Consider the following 19,843-nt stretch of genomic DNA (forward strand, 5'->3'; position numbering starts at 1 on the left):
TTAAACAACATCAGGAAGGAAATTGTTGATTTTGCTGCATTTGGTGTAAAAATACCATTAAAAGGCACGTGATAGCAAGATTTGAGATGCTGAGCAACTTTATAGTAGGCATTATAAAATATAAACTTCAGAGAAAGAAAAGAAAGCAAAGTGTAGTTACCATCTCTATCCGCCCACTTGATCCCTTGACTGCTTCAATACTCTCAGACTGTTTTTTCCATTGTCCAGTCACTGATAATCTCAGTTTACAGGGAATGAGAAATGTCCAGCCATAGGACACATTTACTTTCATTGTCATGACTCCATACCCTTCTTTGGATACTCTCACAGGCCGAATTAAATTGTTGTACAACTCTGAGGTCATCACAGAATGGTTACAACATGGAAGAAAGTCACTCTGCTGATTGAACTTATACAGGCTCTATTGTAAGAGCAATCCCACTCCAGTCCAAGGAGTTAAACCCGCTCCCCACCCTCTCCCTGCAAAAACTTTCCTTTTGGATACTTGTCCAGCTCCCTTTTGAACCACAATTGAATCCATTACCTCTTCTGCCAGTGCACTCTAGGCTCTAATGTCTTATGTGAAAAAAATAAAATGTCTTCATGTCACTGTTGATTCTTTTACCAATCTGTGTCCCCAAACTCTTGACCACTCCAACAATGGGAACAATTTCTCTCCATCCACTCTCTCTGTACCCTTCGTAATTTTAAATAGCTATATCAGATCTCCTTGCAGCCTCCTTTGTTTCAAAAAGAGCAAACTGAGCTTCTCCAGTTTATTCACATAACCAAAGTTCAAATCTGTGCAATCATTTCAGTAAATCTATTCTGCACCTTCTCCAAATCCTTCATATCTTTGATGGGGTGTGGCACCCAGAGCTGGATACATTGTTACAGTTGTGGCTGATTCAATGCTTTAGATAGGTTCATCATGAGATTCTTATTTTTGTACTCTGTGCCTCTATTTGTAAAGCCCAGATCCAGTATGGTTTGAGCCACTTTCTCAATCTGCCCTTCCACTCTAAATGAATAATGTAGGTATACTCTCCAGGTTCTTGCAGCCCTTTTAGAATTGTACTCACCAGTTTGTGTTGCCTCTTCTCATTTTTCTACCAAAATGTAATACCTTACATTGCCCTAGCGTTGATTTTCATCTGCCACCTACTCTCCCATTCCACCAGCCTATCTCCTTGAAGACTATTATTATCTTTCCTGCATATAAATCACTATGTCTCCAAGTTTGTGTTATTTATAGATTTGGAAATGGTACCCTGCACATCCAAGGCTAAATCAATATATATTTAAAAGAGCACTGGCCCTAATGCCAACTCCTGGAGAACGCCGTGGTCGCTTCCCTTCAGACGAAAAAAACAATTTAATATTATTATTTTTGGTTTCTTGCTACTTAGTCAATTTTCTGTCTTAATTACATTTCCCTTTGCTGAGATTCCAATAGCATCTTCTTCCTTGGTGAAGATTGATATAAAGTACTCATTTAGTATCTAAGTGGGCACAGATTTAAAGTGAAAGGTTTTTGGTCTCCGATCAACCCCACCTCAAACCTTATAATCGCTTTCCTATGGTATCAAGTACCTCCTCTTTATTTATTGAGACTTGCACTTGGCTTTCACTCTCCCCTTCACTAAATTCTCCAACTACAAAGTCCATTTGCGGCAACACACAAAGCACTGGAGGAACTCAGCAGGCCAGGCAGCATCTATGGAGGAAAATGGATAGTCGACATTTCAGGTCAAGATCCTGTCTACAAACTCCATTTGCTTAATGAATACTAATGATAAGTATTCATTTAGGACTACTTCTATACCTTCTGACTCCTTGCGCAGATTATCCCTGATGTCCAAAATGGGCCCTAATCTTTTTTTTTATCTTTCACCCTTAAACTATTTATAGAAAGTCTTTGGATTTACCTTAATCCTGTCTGCCTGTGATATTTCGTGACCCCTCTTTGCCTTCCTAATTTCCTTTTTAAGTACTTCTCTGCACTTCTTGTACTGTTGATGGGGCTCGCTCTTCTTTAGTGCCCTATAATGCCATATGTTTTCTTTTTTTCCCTTTATCCAACCCTCTAACTTTCAACATTCAGGGTTCCCTATGGTGGAGATGTCTAAAACTTGAAGGCATAGGTTTAAGGTTAGGGGGAAAGGGTTTAAAGGGGATTTGAGAGGTAAATTTTTCACACAAAGAGTAATTGACATCTGGAATGAGCTTGCAGAGGAGGTGGTGGAGGCAGGAACAATAACATTTAAGAGCCATTTAATGCCGGCGAGTGAGGCATGATGGTCGGCATAGATTAATTAGTAACTGTAAATTACTCCTGGAGTAGATGGGTGGCAGAAGACTCAAAGGGGATTTGATGGGCATATGGGAGAGAATAAATTGCAAGCTTACAGGTATGATGGGAATGCTCTTCTGAGAGTTAGTATAGGATTAATGGCCTCAATGGCTGCGTCCTGTTTCATAATAAGTAAGTTAAGCAAGTTTACCTGTTATCACAATGTATAATTTTTGCGATTTCCCTACAAATTTACTTCTTTATATGCTCCCCACCACTTGTCAACCTATAGTCTCATTAGTGTAATCATAGTTCCATTTCTCAATTCTGTAATTTCTTAATTTTGTCCTTGATAATTCCAGGACATCCTCTCTCCAGCACTGCGTTAATTCAGTACTGCTTTTCTTTTTTCTTCCCTTCCCTATCTGACCTGAACATTTTGTATCCAGGGATATTTATTATGCATTCCTGTCCTCTTTTTAGCCAGGTCTTATTATTGCCACAACATTATGATTCCACATAGTTAATTGCACTTGTAGCTTGCCAACCTTGTTTAATGAACTTTTTAAATGTATGTACATCTGAGACTATCTTGTACTCACTCTAGTCTGATTCTGACTTAAAAAATATCAATTCTTGTTATTCTGCTATTTGTCTATTAAGGGCTATTTTGCTGTATGTCCTTTTTTCCTTTCTAAAGCTACCTTCCTATGCCCAGCTCCCTGCCAAATTAATTTAAATCTTACCCAAAGCATTTGTGAATCTTCTCACAAGGACATTGATCCCAGTTCTCCCATGATGCAGTCTGTCAAGCCTCTGGAGGTCCCATCTCCACCAGAATTGTTCCAGTGCCCCAAGAACCTAAAGAATTTGCTCCTGCACACACACTCTCATTGTCTATCCAATCAATAGCACAAATATGTAATTTTAGTTAGCTAGGAACTGTAATTGTGGTTTTATTTGAAGACCAATCCAAGGGAAATACAGCCCAATCGGGGAACAATCTCATTAGTTCAATTCCCCTCTCTTTTGTTTTGCAACACATTCGCTCTCTCTGACATGCCTATCAACTCCCCCTTGATTTTGTTTCTATTACCCTGCATGAAGGGGTAATTTACAATAGTCAATTATCCCAAAGACATGGTCCTAGGTTGTGTGGCAAAACCAGAGCACCCAGACACAAACCAGGCAATCACATGAAGAATGTGCAAATTCAGGACAGACAGCATCCAATATTGTTATCAACATCGGATCCCTGTAGCTATGAGGCAACAGTAGCAACTGTTACCGGCCTAATAGGTTTGTGATTATTTTTTGAAAACCACTTTAATCACTTCTGCTTCATTTATAATCAAAGGCTAACTTTTATGATTGTGATATTTTGGTGGTCATTTAAAGTAAGGGAGTCTCCAAATTAAGTTGAAGCAGATATGTTTTGCCTTTATAGAATTTTGGAAGGGGACCAATTTGCAACTGTGCATTAAGCATTATTTATTTGGTCTTATAACTATGGAGCATAAGAATTTTGCCATTCAGAGCTGATCAAATTAACCTTAATTATAGTTCTTTCGGAGCCCTCTTTGCACTTCGTAATTCTTTGAAGTATACAAAGATTCAACAAATGAAGGCTATTAGATTACTTACCATGCATGGTGCCATCCTCATTTTTGATATGTCAGCTTTCAATTTAAACATATTTTCTGTTTTTCATTCCTTTTCTGACCTGGCATGAGTTGAAAGATATCTTTATTAGTCACATGTACATTGAAACACACAGTGAAATACATTTTTTGTGTAGAATGTTCTGGGGGCAGCCCGCAAGTGTCGCCACGCTTCCGGTGCCAACATAGCATGCCCACAACTTCCTAACCCGTACGTCTTTGGAATGTGGGAGGAAACCAGAGCACCCGGAGGAAACTCACGCAGACACGGGGAGAACAGACAGTGGCCGGAATTGAACCTGGTCACTGGCGCTGTAATAGCTTATGCTAATCACTACACTACCGTGTCTGCCGGTAATGACTTTGATAACAGTGTTCATAGATTTAATTGCTCTTTACATCCTGTGGTTTACTACTTTCCTCAGCAAACCTGTGAGTTTGTGTTTGGAAAAAGTCACTAGTCTGCTTCTAGGTTTCTCAAAAAACGTTTGTGCTTCGCGTGTTAATTTTAATGGTTTGTCATGTATGAACAAAATGATTAATTGTTTGTGGAAACTAAGTAACAGTCACTGTAAGGAAGACTGAATGTACAGTAAGTAATATGCAATTACAATTAAATTAAATAATTGACCTTAAAAGCCTGAATTGATAAAACTGCTAAATCTGTTCTGATCATAGATTCCTCCAGGCCAAAGAAGAGTTGAAGCTACTGAAGTTTCCTGGTTTTATGTACAGTGATATTCCTGACTTAGCTTCCAAAATCCCATACTTCAGCTTGGAGAGCGATGAGAACTTGGATGATGGCATTCATCTAATAGTTTGTGTCCATGGATTGGATGGTATGTTTAACGTAACATCAGAACATGATTCAACGTAGAACAGTACAGCACGGAAACTGGCCCTTCAGCTCACAACGCTGTGCTGAACTAATTAAACCATTGATGCCTAATTAAACTAATCCCCGCCCCCCCTTCTGCCTGCTCATGGTCCATATCCCACCATTCTATGCATTTTCATGCACCTCGATCTTAGAGGTGTTAGATAGAGCCTCTTAAACAACTCTATCATATCTGCCTCTACCACCACTCTCCATGTAAAAAAATACTTGCCCCGTATATCTCCTTTGAACTTTTCCCCACTCACCATAAATGCATGCCCTCTCGTATTAGACATTTCAACCCTGGGAAAAAGAACAAAATGATTCGATGTTAGATTTTTGCTCCACAGTTGTCATTTCCATTTTTGCTTGAGAATCTCAAGTCAATGGCCTTTCTATTCATACTTGGAAACTGACAGTGTAAAAGTAGACTTGGCAGATCCTCCAATTTATTGTGTAATAACGTAATTGTTATTTGCAATTCTGCTTTAAAAGTAAAAAAGCCATAGAAACACATACTAGTTAGGGAAGTGACTCAGAAATGCTGACATTTTACTTTTGGACAACATTGAATCTAGTTCAGCTTAATAGGAAAACCACCTAATTTTGTTTCTTAATAATTTTATTAAACCTCCCTTGACAGCACTGGCTTACAATTGTGCATAGTTCCATTATGAGTGGACCTCTTCCTCAGTCTGCCATTCTTCACAGGGAACCTTGTACTTTTGAGTGCTGGTGGACATAGCAATTGAAATTTATTGCATTCAGTTACATAGGGAAAGTAACCTAATCTTTAGTACTTTGTTTTTAATATGGTGATTCCCTTTAGTGACTCTTTATTTTTAGATGGGTATTTCTAGTTCTGATGAGTGGTTGATGGGTGGCTGATGGTTGGCGTGGCTCAGTGGGCCAAGGGCCTGTTTGCATGCTGTATCTGTCTATGACTCCAAGGACTATTTAGTCCTGGTCACTTTCCTTATCAGAGTCCTGAGCATATTATAATGACAAGCTTCATAGATGCCTTTAAAACAATAGGCCACTAATATAGAACCTAGAACAAGAACATAGAACAGTACAGCACAGAATAGGCCCTTCGGCCCACAATGTTGTGCCGACATAGCTATTCCCTCCTACTACCTACAGAATGTCCATATCCCTCTATTTCCTCTCATTCATGTGTCCATCCAAGACCCTCTTAAAAGCCCCAATGAATTTGCCTCCACCACCCTATCAAGCAATGCATTCCAGGCATCCACACTCTCTCAGTAAAAAACGTACCCTCCCGTCTCTTCTGAACCTACCCCCCTCACCTAAATGCATGCCCTCTGGTATTGGATCGCTCAGTAATGGAAAAAGATATTGCTTGTTCACCCTATCTATGCCTCTCATAATTTTATACACTTCCAACAGATCACCCCTTAGCCTCTGCGGCTCCAGAGAAAAGAGCCCAAGTTTGTCCAGCCTCTCCTGATAGCACACGCTCTCTAACCCAGGCAGCATCCTAGTAACCTCTTCTGCACCCTTTCTAAAGCCTCGACATCCTTCCTATAGTGAGGTGACCAGAAATGCACGCAATACTCTAAATGCGGCCTAACCAGGGTTCTATAGAGGATGCATCATAACTCTTGACTCCTATATTCAATGCCCCTATTAATAAATGCAAGCATTCCATAAGTCGCCTTAACCACCCTCTCTTACACCCTGTGTAGCCACTTTCACCACAAGGTCTATCTGCTCTCAACACTGTTAAAGGTCTTGCTCTTAAGAGTGTACTGCTTCTTGACATTAGTCCTACCAAGGTGCAACCACCTCACATTTATCCTGGTTTAAACTTCATCTGCCATTTCTCTGCCCACAGCTGTAGCTGATCTATATCACGCTGTATCCATTGCAGTGTTCTACACTATTCACCACTCCATCAATCTTGGTATCATCTGCAAACTTACTAACCATCCATCAACATACTCATCTATACTTAGAGAGTTGTTTTAAAATCACTTTGATGAAGAAGACCCTGCTGTCTACATGATTTTTTTCTTGCAGAGTACTGACCCTGTTTCATTGATGTGACAATCAGTGTGGGAGCTGGGACAAGATGAGAGGGTGTGAGTGAGAGAGAGTAGTGTGCTACATTCATTCTCAAGTGTTCATAATCTTCAAAACATTGAAGACCCGGTTTATCAAGCAGAAACCATATCAGCTCAGGCCTTTGAAGCTTCCATATCTAGTAGGAAAAGCTTTAGCACCTAATTCATCTGTTATCTTTGGATAATTCAAAGAGATAGAAAAATTAAAAACTGTTATTTTTGAAGTCTATAATTTTCTGCAGACAAAAGATCTTTTTGTCGCTTTTTTTACGCTTTTTGTCATTTCACTTTTTTTACGTGAAGAAATTTTCTCACTTGAGGAACCCACCTCATGTTCCACCTGGGTAGTCTACAATCTGACGGACATTGAATTCTCCAGTTTCTGGAAAACTGCTCCCCCTCTGTCCCTTTTCTCTCTCCTCCTGATCTACCCAGTTCTTCCTACGCTCACCCAAGCCCCCATCACCCTGTTTCTTTCCCCTCCTCCACCCACTCCATCTGTCCATTACCTACACACTCCTCCACTATTCCCATCTGTCCTCCCCACGTCCCTCCCTTGATTCCTTCTTCCCTTCCTCTCCTATCAGATTCCATCATCTTCTGCCTTTTGTCACTTCTACCTGTCACCTCCCAGCTTCTGGCGTTATTTCCACACTCCACTCCCCCATCTGCCTATCACTCCTCCTCACCTGGATCCACACATCTCCTGCCAGCTCCACCCCTTCCCTCCACCTTCTTATACTGGCTATCTCCCCTCAGAATTGCAATTCGGAATTGGAAATTGGTTGTAATTGTCACATGTACCGAGGTACAGTGAAAAAACTTGTCTTGCATACTGTTTGTACAGATCAATTGATTACACAGTGCATTGAGGTTGTACAAGGTAAAACAATAACAGAGTGCAGAATAAAGTGTAACAGCTACAGAGAAAGTGCACTGCAGGTAGACAATAAGGTGCAAGGTCATAACGAGGTAGATTGTGAAGGTCAAGAGTCCATCTAATCATACTAGGGAACTGTTCAATAGTCTTATAACAGCGGGATAGAAGCTGTGTGGATGAGCGTGGGGGCTATAGGAAAGATGAGCAACCTAACTATGGCACCATGGTTCAAGGTGCCATTCAAGAGGGGAAGAGAACAGAAATGTAGTTGTAATTGGAGATAGTATGGTCAGGGGAATAGACACTGTTCTCTGTTGCCAGGATCAAGACTCCCAATGGCTCAGCTGCCTGCCTGGTACTGAGGTTCAGGACATCTCATCTGGCCTGCAGGGGAATTCGAAGTGGGAGGGGAAAGATCCAGTTATTGTGGTTCATGTGCGTACCAACAATATAGATAGAACAAGGAAGGAGGTTCTGCTGAGGGAATATGAGCAGCTAGGGACTAAATTAAAAAGCAGAATCATAGAGATAATAATCTCTGGATTGCTACTTGAGCCACGTGCTGATTGCCACAGGGTCAACAAGATTAAGGAGGTAAAGTGCCTCAGAGATTGGTATGGGAGAAGTGGGTTTAAATTCATAGGACATTGCCACCAGTATAGGGGAAGGAGGGAGCTGTTCCAGTGGGCCAGGCTCCACCCGAATCATGCTGGGAACAGAGTCCTGGCAAATCGCATAACTAGGGCTGTAGATGGGGCTTAAAACTAAATAGTGGGGGGGGGGGGGGGGGTTTCAACGGCATAGAAAATTGTGGAAAAAATTAAAGGGGAGAGAGCAGGAGAGGTTACTAAAGTCTCCAGAATAAAAAATAAGACAGAGGGTTTAGAAAGGGTTAGAAAGGGCTAACTTCAGGCAACATGGTCAACTTTGAGAAGGGGAGTGGTGAATACAGAACTGAGGGTGTTGTATTTTAATACGTGTGAAATATGAAACAAGGTAAATGAGTTTACAGTGCAGATCAAAATTGGCGGGTATGATGTGGGCATCACAGAGATGTGGCTGAAAGAATCAAAGCTGGGAGCTAAGCAGCCAAGGATACACATCCTATCGAAAAGACAGACAGGTGGGCAGAAGGGGAAGGGTGGCCTTGTTGGTAAAAAAAAATTAAATCAATAACAAGAAGCGATGTAGGATCAGAAGATGTAGAATCTTTGTAGATAAAGTTGAGGAACCACAAAGGTAGAAAGACGCTGATGGGAGTTATGTACAGGCCTCCTGAGTAGTAGTCAGATTGTGGGGTACAAAATATACCAGGAGATAGAAAAGGCATATGAGAAAGGCAATATCACAGTGATCACGGGGGGACTTCAATATACAGGTAGACTGGGAAAATCAGGTTGGTAGTGGACCCCAAGAAAAGGAATTTATGTAATGTCTATGAGATTACTTTTTTAGAACAGTTTGTGGTAGAGCCCACTAAGGAACAGGCAATTCTGGATTTGGTGTTGTGTAATGAGGCAGGCTTGATCAGGGAGCTTAAGGTGAAGGAAATCTTAGGAGGCAGTGACCATAATGTGTTAGAATTCACCCTGCAATTTGAGAGAGAGAAGCTGAAATCAGATGTAACCGTATTACAGAGAGAGGCAAGAGTGGACACTGGACCACTGGAAAATGACACTGGAGAAGTAGTAATGGGGAACAAAGAAATGACGGAAGAACAGAATAGGTACTTTGCATCAGTCTTCACAGTGGAAGACACCAGTAACATGCCAGACATTCAAGAGAGTCAGGGGGAAGAGGTGAGTGTAATAGCCATTACTAAGGAGAAGGTGCTGAGGAAGGTGACAGACCTGAAGGTGGATAGATCACCTCGACCAGCTTGTCTACACCCCAGAGTTCTGAAAGAGGTAGCTGAAGAGATTGTGGAGGCATTAGTAGTGATCTTTCAAGAATCACTGGAGTCAGGGAGGGACCCAGAAAACTGGAAAATTGCACACATGACACCCCTGTGAAGGGATGAGGCAAAAGACAGGACCTATAGGCTGGTTAGCCTGACTTCAGTGTTGGTAAGATTTTAGGGTCCATTATTAAGGATGAAATTTTGAAGTACTTGGAAGTACATGATAAAATAGGGCAAAGTCAGCATGGTTTCGTAAAGAAGAGATCTTGCCTAACAAATCTGTTAGAATTCTTTGAGGAGGTAACAAACAGGAGAGTCAGTGGACATTATTTACTTGGATTTTCAGAAGGCCAGATGAGGCTGCTAAACGAGATAAGAGCCCATTGTGTTACAGGCAAGATACGAGCATGGATAGAAGATTGGCTGACTGGCAGAAGGCAGAGAGTGGGGATAAATGGGTCCTTTTCTGGGTGGCTGCCAGTGACTAGTGGAGTTCTGCTAAGGTCAGTGTTGGGACCACAACTTTTCACTTTACACATTAATGATCTAGATGAAGGAACTGATAGGATTGTGGCCAAGTTTGCAGATGATACAAAGATAGGTGGAGGGACAGATAGTGTTGCAGAGGCAGGGAGCCTGCAGAAGGACTTGGACAGGTTAGGAGAGTGGGCAAAGAAGTGGCAGAAGGAATACAGCACAGGGAAGAGTGCTGTTATGCACTTTGGTAGGAAGAATAAAGGTGTAGATTATTTTCTAAATGTGGAGAGAATTCAGAAGCTGGAGATGCAAAAGGACCTGGGAGTCCTAGTGCAGGATTCCCTTAAGGTAACTTGCAGAGTGGATTGGTAGTAAGAAAGGCAAATGCAATATGCATTCATTTCAAGGGATCTAGAATATAAAAGCAAGGACATACTGCTGAGGCTTTATAAGGCATTGGTCAGACTGCATTTGGAATATTATGAGCAATTTGGGGCTCTATATCCAAGGAAAGATGTGCTGGCCCTGGAGAGGGTCCAGAGCAGGTTCACAAGAATGATCCCAAGAATGAAAGGCTTAACGTATGAGGAGCATTTGATGACTCTGGGCCAGTACTCGATGGAGTTCAGAAGGATGAGGGGGGAATCTCACTGAAACCTACCAAATACTGAAAGGCCTGGATCGAGAGGACGTTACCATTCATAGGAGAGTCTAGGATCCGAGGGCACAGCCTTAGAATGAAGGAATGTCCCTTTAGAAGTGAGATGAGGAGGAATTTATTCAGCCAGAGGGTGGTGAATCTGTGGAATTTGTTGCTACAGAGGGCTGTGGAGGACAAGTTATTGTTTATATTTAAGGCAGATATTGATAGGTGTTTGATTGGTAAGGGGATTAAGGGTTACAGTGAGAAGGCAAGGGAATGAGATTCAAAAAAAAAATCGGAGCAGACTCAAAGGGTGGAATGGCCTAATCCTGCTCCTATATCTTATGGTCTATTATAATTAGGAAGGATTTAACCTCAACGGATCATGGAGTGGAGTTAGAATCAGCTTGGTTGCAGTTAAGTAGGGTAGCAGCAGGGGGACAGAAAATATTGGTGGGAATTGCTCGCAAGTCACTAAATAGTACCCCTTTATTCTATATATACAATATAGTATTATGGCTAGTCAAATTGAGTTTTGCCTCAGTGGTGAACCCCCAAGGATGTTGATGGTGGGAGTGAAGGTAGTGCCATTGATTGTGAAGGATAGGTGGTTAGACTCTCTCTTGTTGGCGATGGTCATTGCCTGGCACTTTGTGACATTAATCTTACTGGTTATTTATCAACCCATGTTTGAATGTTGTCCAGGTCTTTCTCCATGCATATGTGGACAGCTTCATTTGCTGAAAATTTGCAGATAGAATTGCACACCATGCCACCATCAGCAAATATTCATTCTGACTTTTTGATAGAAGGAAGGTCATTGATAAGGCAAACCAAAGATGGTTCAGCCTGGGATTCCACCCTGGCGGAGCTCTTGCAGTGATGTCCTGGGGCTGGGATGATTGACCTCCAACAAACAGTTGGCAGAGCAGACAGAGGCAGGTTAGGGAGCATGTGGGTAATGGTAGGCTCAATGGCATTTACTTTAATACAAGGAGCTTCACAGGTAAGTCATATATGCTCAGAGCATCACCAGCACATAGAAACATAGAAAAACTACAGCACAATTCAGGCCCTTTGGCCCCACAAAGCTGTGCCGAACATGTCCCTACTCTAGAAATTACTAGGCTTACCCATATCCCTCTATTTTATTCAGCTCCATGTACCTATCTAACAGTCTCTGAAAGACCCTATAGAATATGGAATTATGATATTATTGCAATCACAGAAATGAGTTGAGTGACGGCAGGACTAGCAGTCTAATGTTCTAGAAGAGAGAAGTTTTTTTGCATAGTGAAAGTTTAAAATATTTCAGAGACGTGGTAATGCACACCGCTCCACTTTTGTACAGCAGGCTCCATACTGTACATTCCATTGCATCTGCTGGCATATTCATTCTTTGTCAATTTGGTGCTATGATTTTTAATCAATTGAGCAGTTACTTAGTAACATGAGGCTTGTGCTCATTGTTTTTGAAAGCGGAGTAACTTTTTTAGATAAAAATCAAAATACACTAGCTCCTCAATATCTAACTGCAACAGAACATTTTGAAATACTCAGCCAGTAAATTCTGATTCTTTCTCCGCCAGACCAGCATTTTCTGTTTGCATTATTTTTGTACCTTTGTTTGAAATCAGAGCACAGTATAAGAAGTATTTTATCTAGATCACTCATTCCATTGAGAATCATTCTCCTCCTACAAATTGATCTTTTTTCACTTGAAATACTTGCATGATACCATGCACAGTTCCAAATTGGTAAGAATTGGCTGACCTTGTTTCAAATTATTTGACAATTTCGCAGTTGAGCTAATAGCTCGAAACAGACATGTATGTGCTTTTTAAACCAATCTGTTTCATTTCACATTTATCTTTGGTTTCCTGCACCATCCAGGTAATAGAGGGAGATCAAGAATCCATTTCAAATTTTTGAAAAAGCTGGTAATAGGAGCTATATAGTGTGCTACTCAATACCTTCCAGATTTGTCTTATCTGTGAAATAATAAAGAAAATTTTGGCACTGATTAATTGGGTAGAACAATATGCAGTGAAGAAAAATGTAAAGTCTACATGGTTGGATTAACCTTCATTTGCAACTTGTGCTTAAATGGAATAAAATGACTGGAAAAAACAAAGAAGGTTTAACATGCTGCAGATTTCTTAAAGCTTCAACAAACAATATTTTTTTTCAAAGAAAAGGCTAAATTTTGTAGCTTAAACTAGGTATTCATGTTTCCCTTTCCTGTCTTTAGGAAACAGCGCAGACCTGCGTTTGGTAAAAACTTATATTGAACTCGGATTGCCGGGGTCTCAGATAGAGTTCCTTATGTCAGAGAGGAATCAGGTAACCTTACATCTTGATCTTTATATATTTTTAAAAAACAGGAAAATAGACTGGTGATCTCCCATGTTTGGTGATCAGAGATATCTTATTAAAATTTTATAATTCAGTAGACCTGCACTTCTGTATCAGGCTCAACCATTAGTGAGTTGTAGGTTTGACTGAACCATACACTTCAATGTGAAATTTGGAATATCAGTGATATGAACATGGACAAACTTTCAGTCGCAACTTTCAATTAACTGAGTAATTCAAGTTAGTTAATGTGTTTGGTTTTGTTTGAAATGTGAATTTTCGATCTGGTTGATCATCCTCGAGAACAAATGTGTAATCAATTTGAGGACAAAGTAAATGGGAAAGGAGCGTGGGAACTGGGAGCCTCAGGGAGTCGGAAAGAAGTGGAGGAACTGGAGGGCCCCAGTGAGAGGGAAGGGAATGTGAGAATTGGGAACTCGACGAGTGGGAAGAGAGTATGGGAACCAGAGCCTGGTAAGTTGGAAGGGAGCATGTCAAAAATACTGAACCATCGGGATTTCCAACTTTTCGGATAGTGGTTTATCAGAGTTTTATTGTATTATGAATCAGATGAAAAGCAGTCCATCTTTCTTCTGTTGGGAAGTGGTGACCTATCCATTCAGAAATGACTTTGTTAGGGAAACGATTCCTACCATGGGAAAACAGACAAATAGAAATATAAACATTAACTGTGGTGAAGCACCATATGCTGGAGAGAGAGTAAAAAAGATTGATTGGGTCAAATATTTTGCTGTGGCTATTCAGCAGTACTAAAATTAAGGCAGCCCCATGTGGACCTAAATGTTAACTAATTTAAGTTCTTCATTTTAAAAAAGGATATTTTGCAAAAGTATTGTTGGCTGAGAACTGGTCATAGAGAGGTACAGCAAGGAACAGACCCTTTGCCCCAGTGAGTCTGCACCGACCATCACCACCCATTTATGCTAATCCTACACTATTCTGACTTTTTTATTCTCCCTATGTTGTGATCAACTCCCCCCAGATTCTACCGCTCACTTACACCACTATGGTAATTTACTGTGGCCAATTAAACTACCAACCTACAGGTCTTTGAATGTGGAGGAGGAAACTGGAGCACCAGGAGGAAACCCATGTGCAAACTCCACACATACAGCACCCGAGGTCAAGGTTGAACCAGATCTCTAGCGCTGTGAGGCAGTGTTTCTATGAGCTGTACCATTGTGCTGCCCTTTCCTAAAGTTTTCTAAATACCAGATGCAATTCTTTGAATAAAAATAGAAAATAGAACAGCACAGTGGCTCAGTGATCCTGGTTCAAGCCTGACCTCCAGCAATGACTCTGTGAAAGTTTGCACATTCTTCCTGTGACCACATGGGTTTCTTCCATGTGCTCCAGTTTGCTCCCACATCCCAAAGATATGTGGGTTGGTAAGTTAATTAGCTGTTGTAAATTGCCCTCTGGTTTGGGTGAGCGCCAGAATCTGGGGGTTGGGGGGAGCAAGGCAGTTGATGAAAATGTGGGGAGAATGAAATGGGTTTGGGTAAGATTGGTGTAAGATGTGTGCTTGATGATCAGCCTGAACTCAATGGGTCGAAGGGCCTGTTTCTTCTGTGTTGTATCTCCTGTATGAGTCTATGAAAATGCAGGAGATACTCAGCAGGTGAAGTAGCATATGCCAGCAAGAGAAGCAGAGATAATGTTTCAGGTTGATGACCTTTCTGATGAAACATAAACACAGTTTCTCTCTCCAGAGGTGCTGCCTTGTGCATTATTGTTTTTATATTTCAGATTTTTATTGTCTACATTAATTTTCTCTGATTGCTGTATTTCTTTTAAGTTTATCCCAGAAAAATCATTGCAAGGTATTCATATTAGTAATTTGTCAAAGGAGTGCACAGTTTTTCAGATTTGTAGGGATCTCTTGCATTGGCATAAGCATTAGCTAAGCTTTTTAATTATTTCCAATGCCTAACTACAGTTAGCTGTATAAAGTAAATTTAATAATTAGTCATAAAGTTACAAGCCAATGGCAATAATTGTTATATGTCATTGTTTCTTGTTAGTTTCTCTTTTTTCATTGGTTCGCCTCTAAGTAGGGACTTATTTACGTGTGCTATGAACAAGGAATTAATACAATATTGGAGGTAAGGAAAGCTCTTTTTTCCCCAAGGAAAAAGTCAAGAAATACCAGTTGACTTGTCTTTGAGGAGATTGCCATTGTACAGAGAATGCATTCCGTTTAGTACATTTCAGGATCAAAACCCTCTCTCACACTTCTCACCATTTGACTTCTGACTTGCAATTCGCTGATTTTTATCAAAAACTCAATTCCGATTATAGCACATCTGAGTTTTATTGTGAATACGGTTGCAAGGGATCTTCATTAACCTCTCTGCCACTTCTGCAAATAAAGATTTTTTTCTCTTTATCTACCATTCCTTCCATAGAACGACACATTTGCAGATTTTGATTCCATGACTGATCGACTTTTGGATGAAATAATACAATATGTTCAGATTTACAACCTTACAGTCTCCAAATCAGGTGAGCTAGCAAAAGGTGCACGAGGATGTTTAAGGAGGAATTTTAAAATTAACTTTATCAATTTTTCCTTGTCCTATAATTTTGCCTTAGCTATTTTAAAATTAATTGTTGCATTATTTCCACATTTATATGTGGCTTATACATCGTGGGTACCATTGAATCAATACTAATGGAATTAAGATTTTGTGGCTACCTGTTACCATCATCACGAAGAAATAATCCTTGAATTCATACTCCTTTTCCATTAGCTTTGAAGTTCACTTTCAAACTCCAAACCATTTTCCCTTTTTCTTCAATATGGTGGCAATCTTTTCTTCAACCTATGCTCTGTAAATATGCTGTGAATTGTTCTATTATAAATCTAACCAATAATGACCGTGGCATTGGTTGTTTGAATCTTTCCAGCCCTTAGGTATTTCAATCACATGTAAAGCTCACCTCTTTTTCCGGGATGATGGCCAAAATGCTCACTAATTTTTACAATAAGTGGAGGGTTGCTCCTGGTCATCCTATAAATCATGGGTTGGTGTGTAGAAAAACATTGGAAAATACTGACTCACAGAGGCCACCACTGGACAAGTTCTCCTTATTCAAGTCTCATTTAATGCTTTATGTTAAAGTTTAAGGCATTTTCTTTTAATTTTAAGTACCTGTCAAGCCATTGATAACATTGTAATTTTTGTGATACTTTAAGTAGTCTGAAGGACTTTTCCCCCATGGCCTTGAAGTGAATGTGTTAAATATAGAGTCATAGAGTTATGCAGCATGGAAACAGGCCCTTCCCCCAACTTGTCCATGTTGACCAATGTACCTATCGAAGTAGTCCCATTTGCCAGTATTTGGCCCATATCTCTCTGAACTTTTCCTATTCATGTACCTGTCCAAATGTCTTTTAAAACCATAGAATCATAGAACAATACAGCACAATACAGGCCCTTTGGCCCACCATGTTGTGCCACCCTTCAAACCACACCTAAGACTATCTAACCCCTTCCTCCCACATATCCCTCTATCTTAAATTCCTCCATATGCTTATTTAACAATCTCTTGAACGTGACCAACGTATCAGCCTCCACCACCACCCCAGGCAGCGCATTCCATGCACCAACCACTCTCTGGGTGAAAAACCTCCCTCTGACATCTCCCTTCAACTTCCCACCCATTACCTTAAAGCCATGTCCTCTTGTTTTGAGCATTGGTGCCCTGGCAAAGAGGCGCTGGCTGTCCACTCTATCTATTCCTCTTAATGTCTTGTATACCTCTATCATGTCTCCCCTCATCCTCCTTCTCTCCAATAAGTAAAGTCCTAGCTCCTTTAGTCTCTCCTCATAATCCATACTCTCTAATCCAGGCAGCATCCTGGTAAATCTCCTCTGCACCCTTTCCAACGCCTCCACATCCTTCCTATAATGAGGCGACCAGAACTGGACACAGTACAGGAAGTCCCCAGGTTACGAATGAGTTCCGTTTTTGAGACTGTTCGTAACCCGATTTTGTGTGTAACTCGGAACAGTGTCCGCGCATGCGCACTTGGCCCGGGGATCACGGCCGCACATGCGCACTTGGCCCGGGGTTGGGCCTAAGAAGGTGTACCGCCGCCGTGGTAGGATCGGGGGCTGGGCCCGCTTACCAACCGACCACAAAGGTTGGTTCATAAGTAAAGACGTTCGTAAGTCGGGCATTCGTAAGTTGGGGACTTCCTGTAAGTGTGGCCTAACCAGAGTATTGTAAAGCTGCATCATTACTTCGCGGCTCTTAAACTCAATCCCACGATTTATGAAAGCTAACATTCCATAAGCTTTCTTAACTACCCTATCTACCTGTGAGGCAACTTTCAGTGATCTGTGGATATGAACCCCCAGATCCCTCTGCTCCTCTACACTGCCCAGAATCCTGCCATTTACCTTGTACTCCGCCTTGGAGTTTGTCCTTCCACAGTGTACTACCTCACACTTCTCTGGATTGAACTCCATCTGCCACTTGTCAGCCCAGCTCTGCATCCTATCAATATCCCTCTGTAAGCTTCGACAGCCCTCCACACTATCCACAACACCACCGATCTTTGTGTCATCTGCAAACTTGCTAACCCACCCTTCCACCCCCTCATCTAGGTCATTAATAAATATCACAAAAAATAGAGGTCCCAGAACCGATCCCTGTGGGACACCGCTAGTCACAGCCCTACCAATCTAAGTGCACTCCCTCCACCACAACCCTCTGCTTTCTACAGGCAAGCCATTTCTGAATCCACACTGCCAAGTCTCCCTGGATCCCTTGGCCTCTGACCTTCTGAAGAAGCCTACCATGCAGAACCTTATCAACGCCTTACTAAAATCCATGTAGACCACATCCACTGCACTACCCTCATCAATCTTCCTGGTCACCTCCTCAAAGAAGCCTATCAGGCTTGTGAGGCAAGATCTTCCCTTCACAAAGCCATGCTGGCTGTCCCTAATCAGTCCATTATTCTCTAAATGTTCATAGATCCTATCTCTTAGAATCCTTTTTAACAGCTTGCCCACTACAGACGTAAGGCTCACTGGTCTGTAATTCCCTGGACTGGACTATCCCTCCTACCTTTTTTGAATATGGGGACAACATTCACCACCCTCCAATCCTCCGGTACCATCCCCGTGAACAATGAGGACTCAAAGATCCTAACCAACGGTTCAGCAGTCTCCTCCCTCGCCTCACGAAGCAGCCTGGGGAATATTCCGTCAGGCCCCGGGGAGTTATCTGTCCTAATGTTTTCTAACAACTCCAACACATCCTCTCTCTTGATATCTACATACTCTAGAACATTACCCTTACCAACACTGTCCTCAGCGTCATCAAGACCCCTCTCCTTGGTGAATACTGAAGACAAGTATTCATTGTGAACCTCACTCACTTCCACAGCTTCCAGGCGCATCCTCCCACCTTTGTCTTTAATCAGACCTACCTTTACCCTGGCCATCCTTCTGCTCTTCACGTACGAGAAAAAAGCCTTGGGATTCTCCTTAACCCTACTCGCCAAAGCCTTTTCATGTCCCCTTCTCGCTCTCCTCAGCCCTTTCTTAAGTTCCTTCCTTGCTGCTCTATATTCCTCACAAGCCCTGTCTGATCCTTGCTGCTTACACCTTATGTATGCTGCCTTCTTCTTCCTAACTAGTTGTTCCACCTCTCTCGTCACCCACGGTTCCTTCACCCTGCCATTCCTTCTCTGCCTCACCGGGACAATTTATCCCTAACATCCTGCAAAAGATCCCCGAACATCGACTACATCTCCATAGTACATTTCCCTTCAAAAAATGTCATCCCAATTTACACTCCTAAGTTCTCGCCTTATAGCCTCATAATTTGCCTTTCCCCAATTAAATATCTTCCCACGCTCTTTGCTCCTATCCCTGTCCATGACAGTTCTGAAGGTTATGGAGCAATGGTCACTGTCCCCCAAATGCTCACCCACCGATCGATCTGTCACCTGTCCCGGTTCATTACCTAAAACTAGATCAGCCTGTCAACATACTGCGTCAGGAATCTGTCCTGGACACACTTAACAAACTCCGCCCCGTCTAAACCTTTGGCACTAAGTAGGTGCCAATCAATATTTGGAAAGTTGAAGTCTCCCATTATAATAACCCTGTTATTTTCGCATCTTTCTAAAAACTGCCTTCCAATCTGCTCCTCAGTATCCCTATTGCTACCGGGGGGCTTATAGAATACTCCCAGGAGGGTAACTGCTCCTTTCCTGTTCCTAACTTCCACCCATATTGACTCTAGAGAGGATCCTTCTACATTATCTACCCTTTCTGCAGCTGTAACAGTATCCCTGACCAATATCGCCACCCCTCCTCCTCCCCCCCCCCCATCCCTTTTAAAAACACTGAAAACTAGGAATATTCAATATCCATTCCTGCCCTGATGTCAGCCATGTCTCTGTAATAGCCATTGTAAACATTGTAATTTTACCTGCCCCTTCTACTTCCTCTGACAGCTTGTTCCATCTATGCACCACTCTCTGTGTGAAAGACTTGCCACTTGTGTCCCTGTTAAATTTTTCCCCTCTCCCTGTAAACCTATGTCCTCTAGTTTCTCCCTGGGGAAAAGACTGACAACCCATCTTATTTATGCCCTTCATGATTTTATAAGACCTCAGTAATTC

General features: G+C 41.6%; 1 protein-coding gene across 1 annotated transcript in view; it reads left to right on the forward strand.

The window, feature by feature from the left end:
- The window catches only part of fam135a (family with sequence similarity 135 member A), a 155,701-nt gene that overhangs the window by 118,862 nt on the left and 16,996 nt on the right, over positions 1-19,843 (forward strand). The window contains 3 exon segments of the mRNA XM_052024870.1: positions 4,633-4,793; positions 13,070-13,161; positions 15,603-15,696. Of these exon segments, the coding sequence (XP_051880830.1) occupies positions 4,633-4,793; positions 13,070-13,161; positions 15,603-15,696 (347 nt within the window).

This window comes from Pristis pectinata, chromosome 10 (genome assembly GCF_009764475.1).
Source record: "Pristis pectinata isolate sPriPec2 chromosome 10, sPriPec2.1.pri, whole genome shotgun sequence".
Lineage (NCBI taxonomy): Eukaryota > Metazoa > Chordata > Chondrichthyes > Rhinopristiformes > Pristidae > Pristis > Pristis pectinata.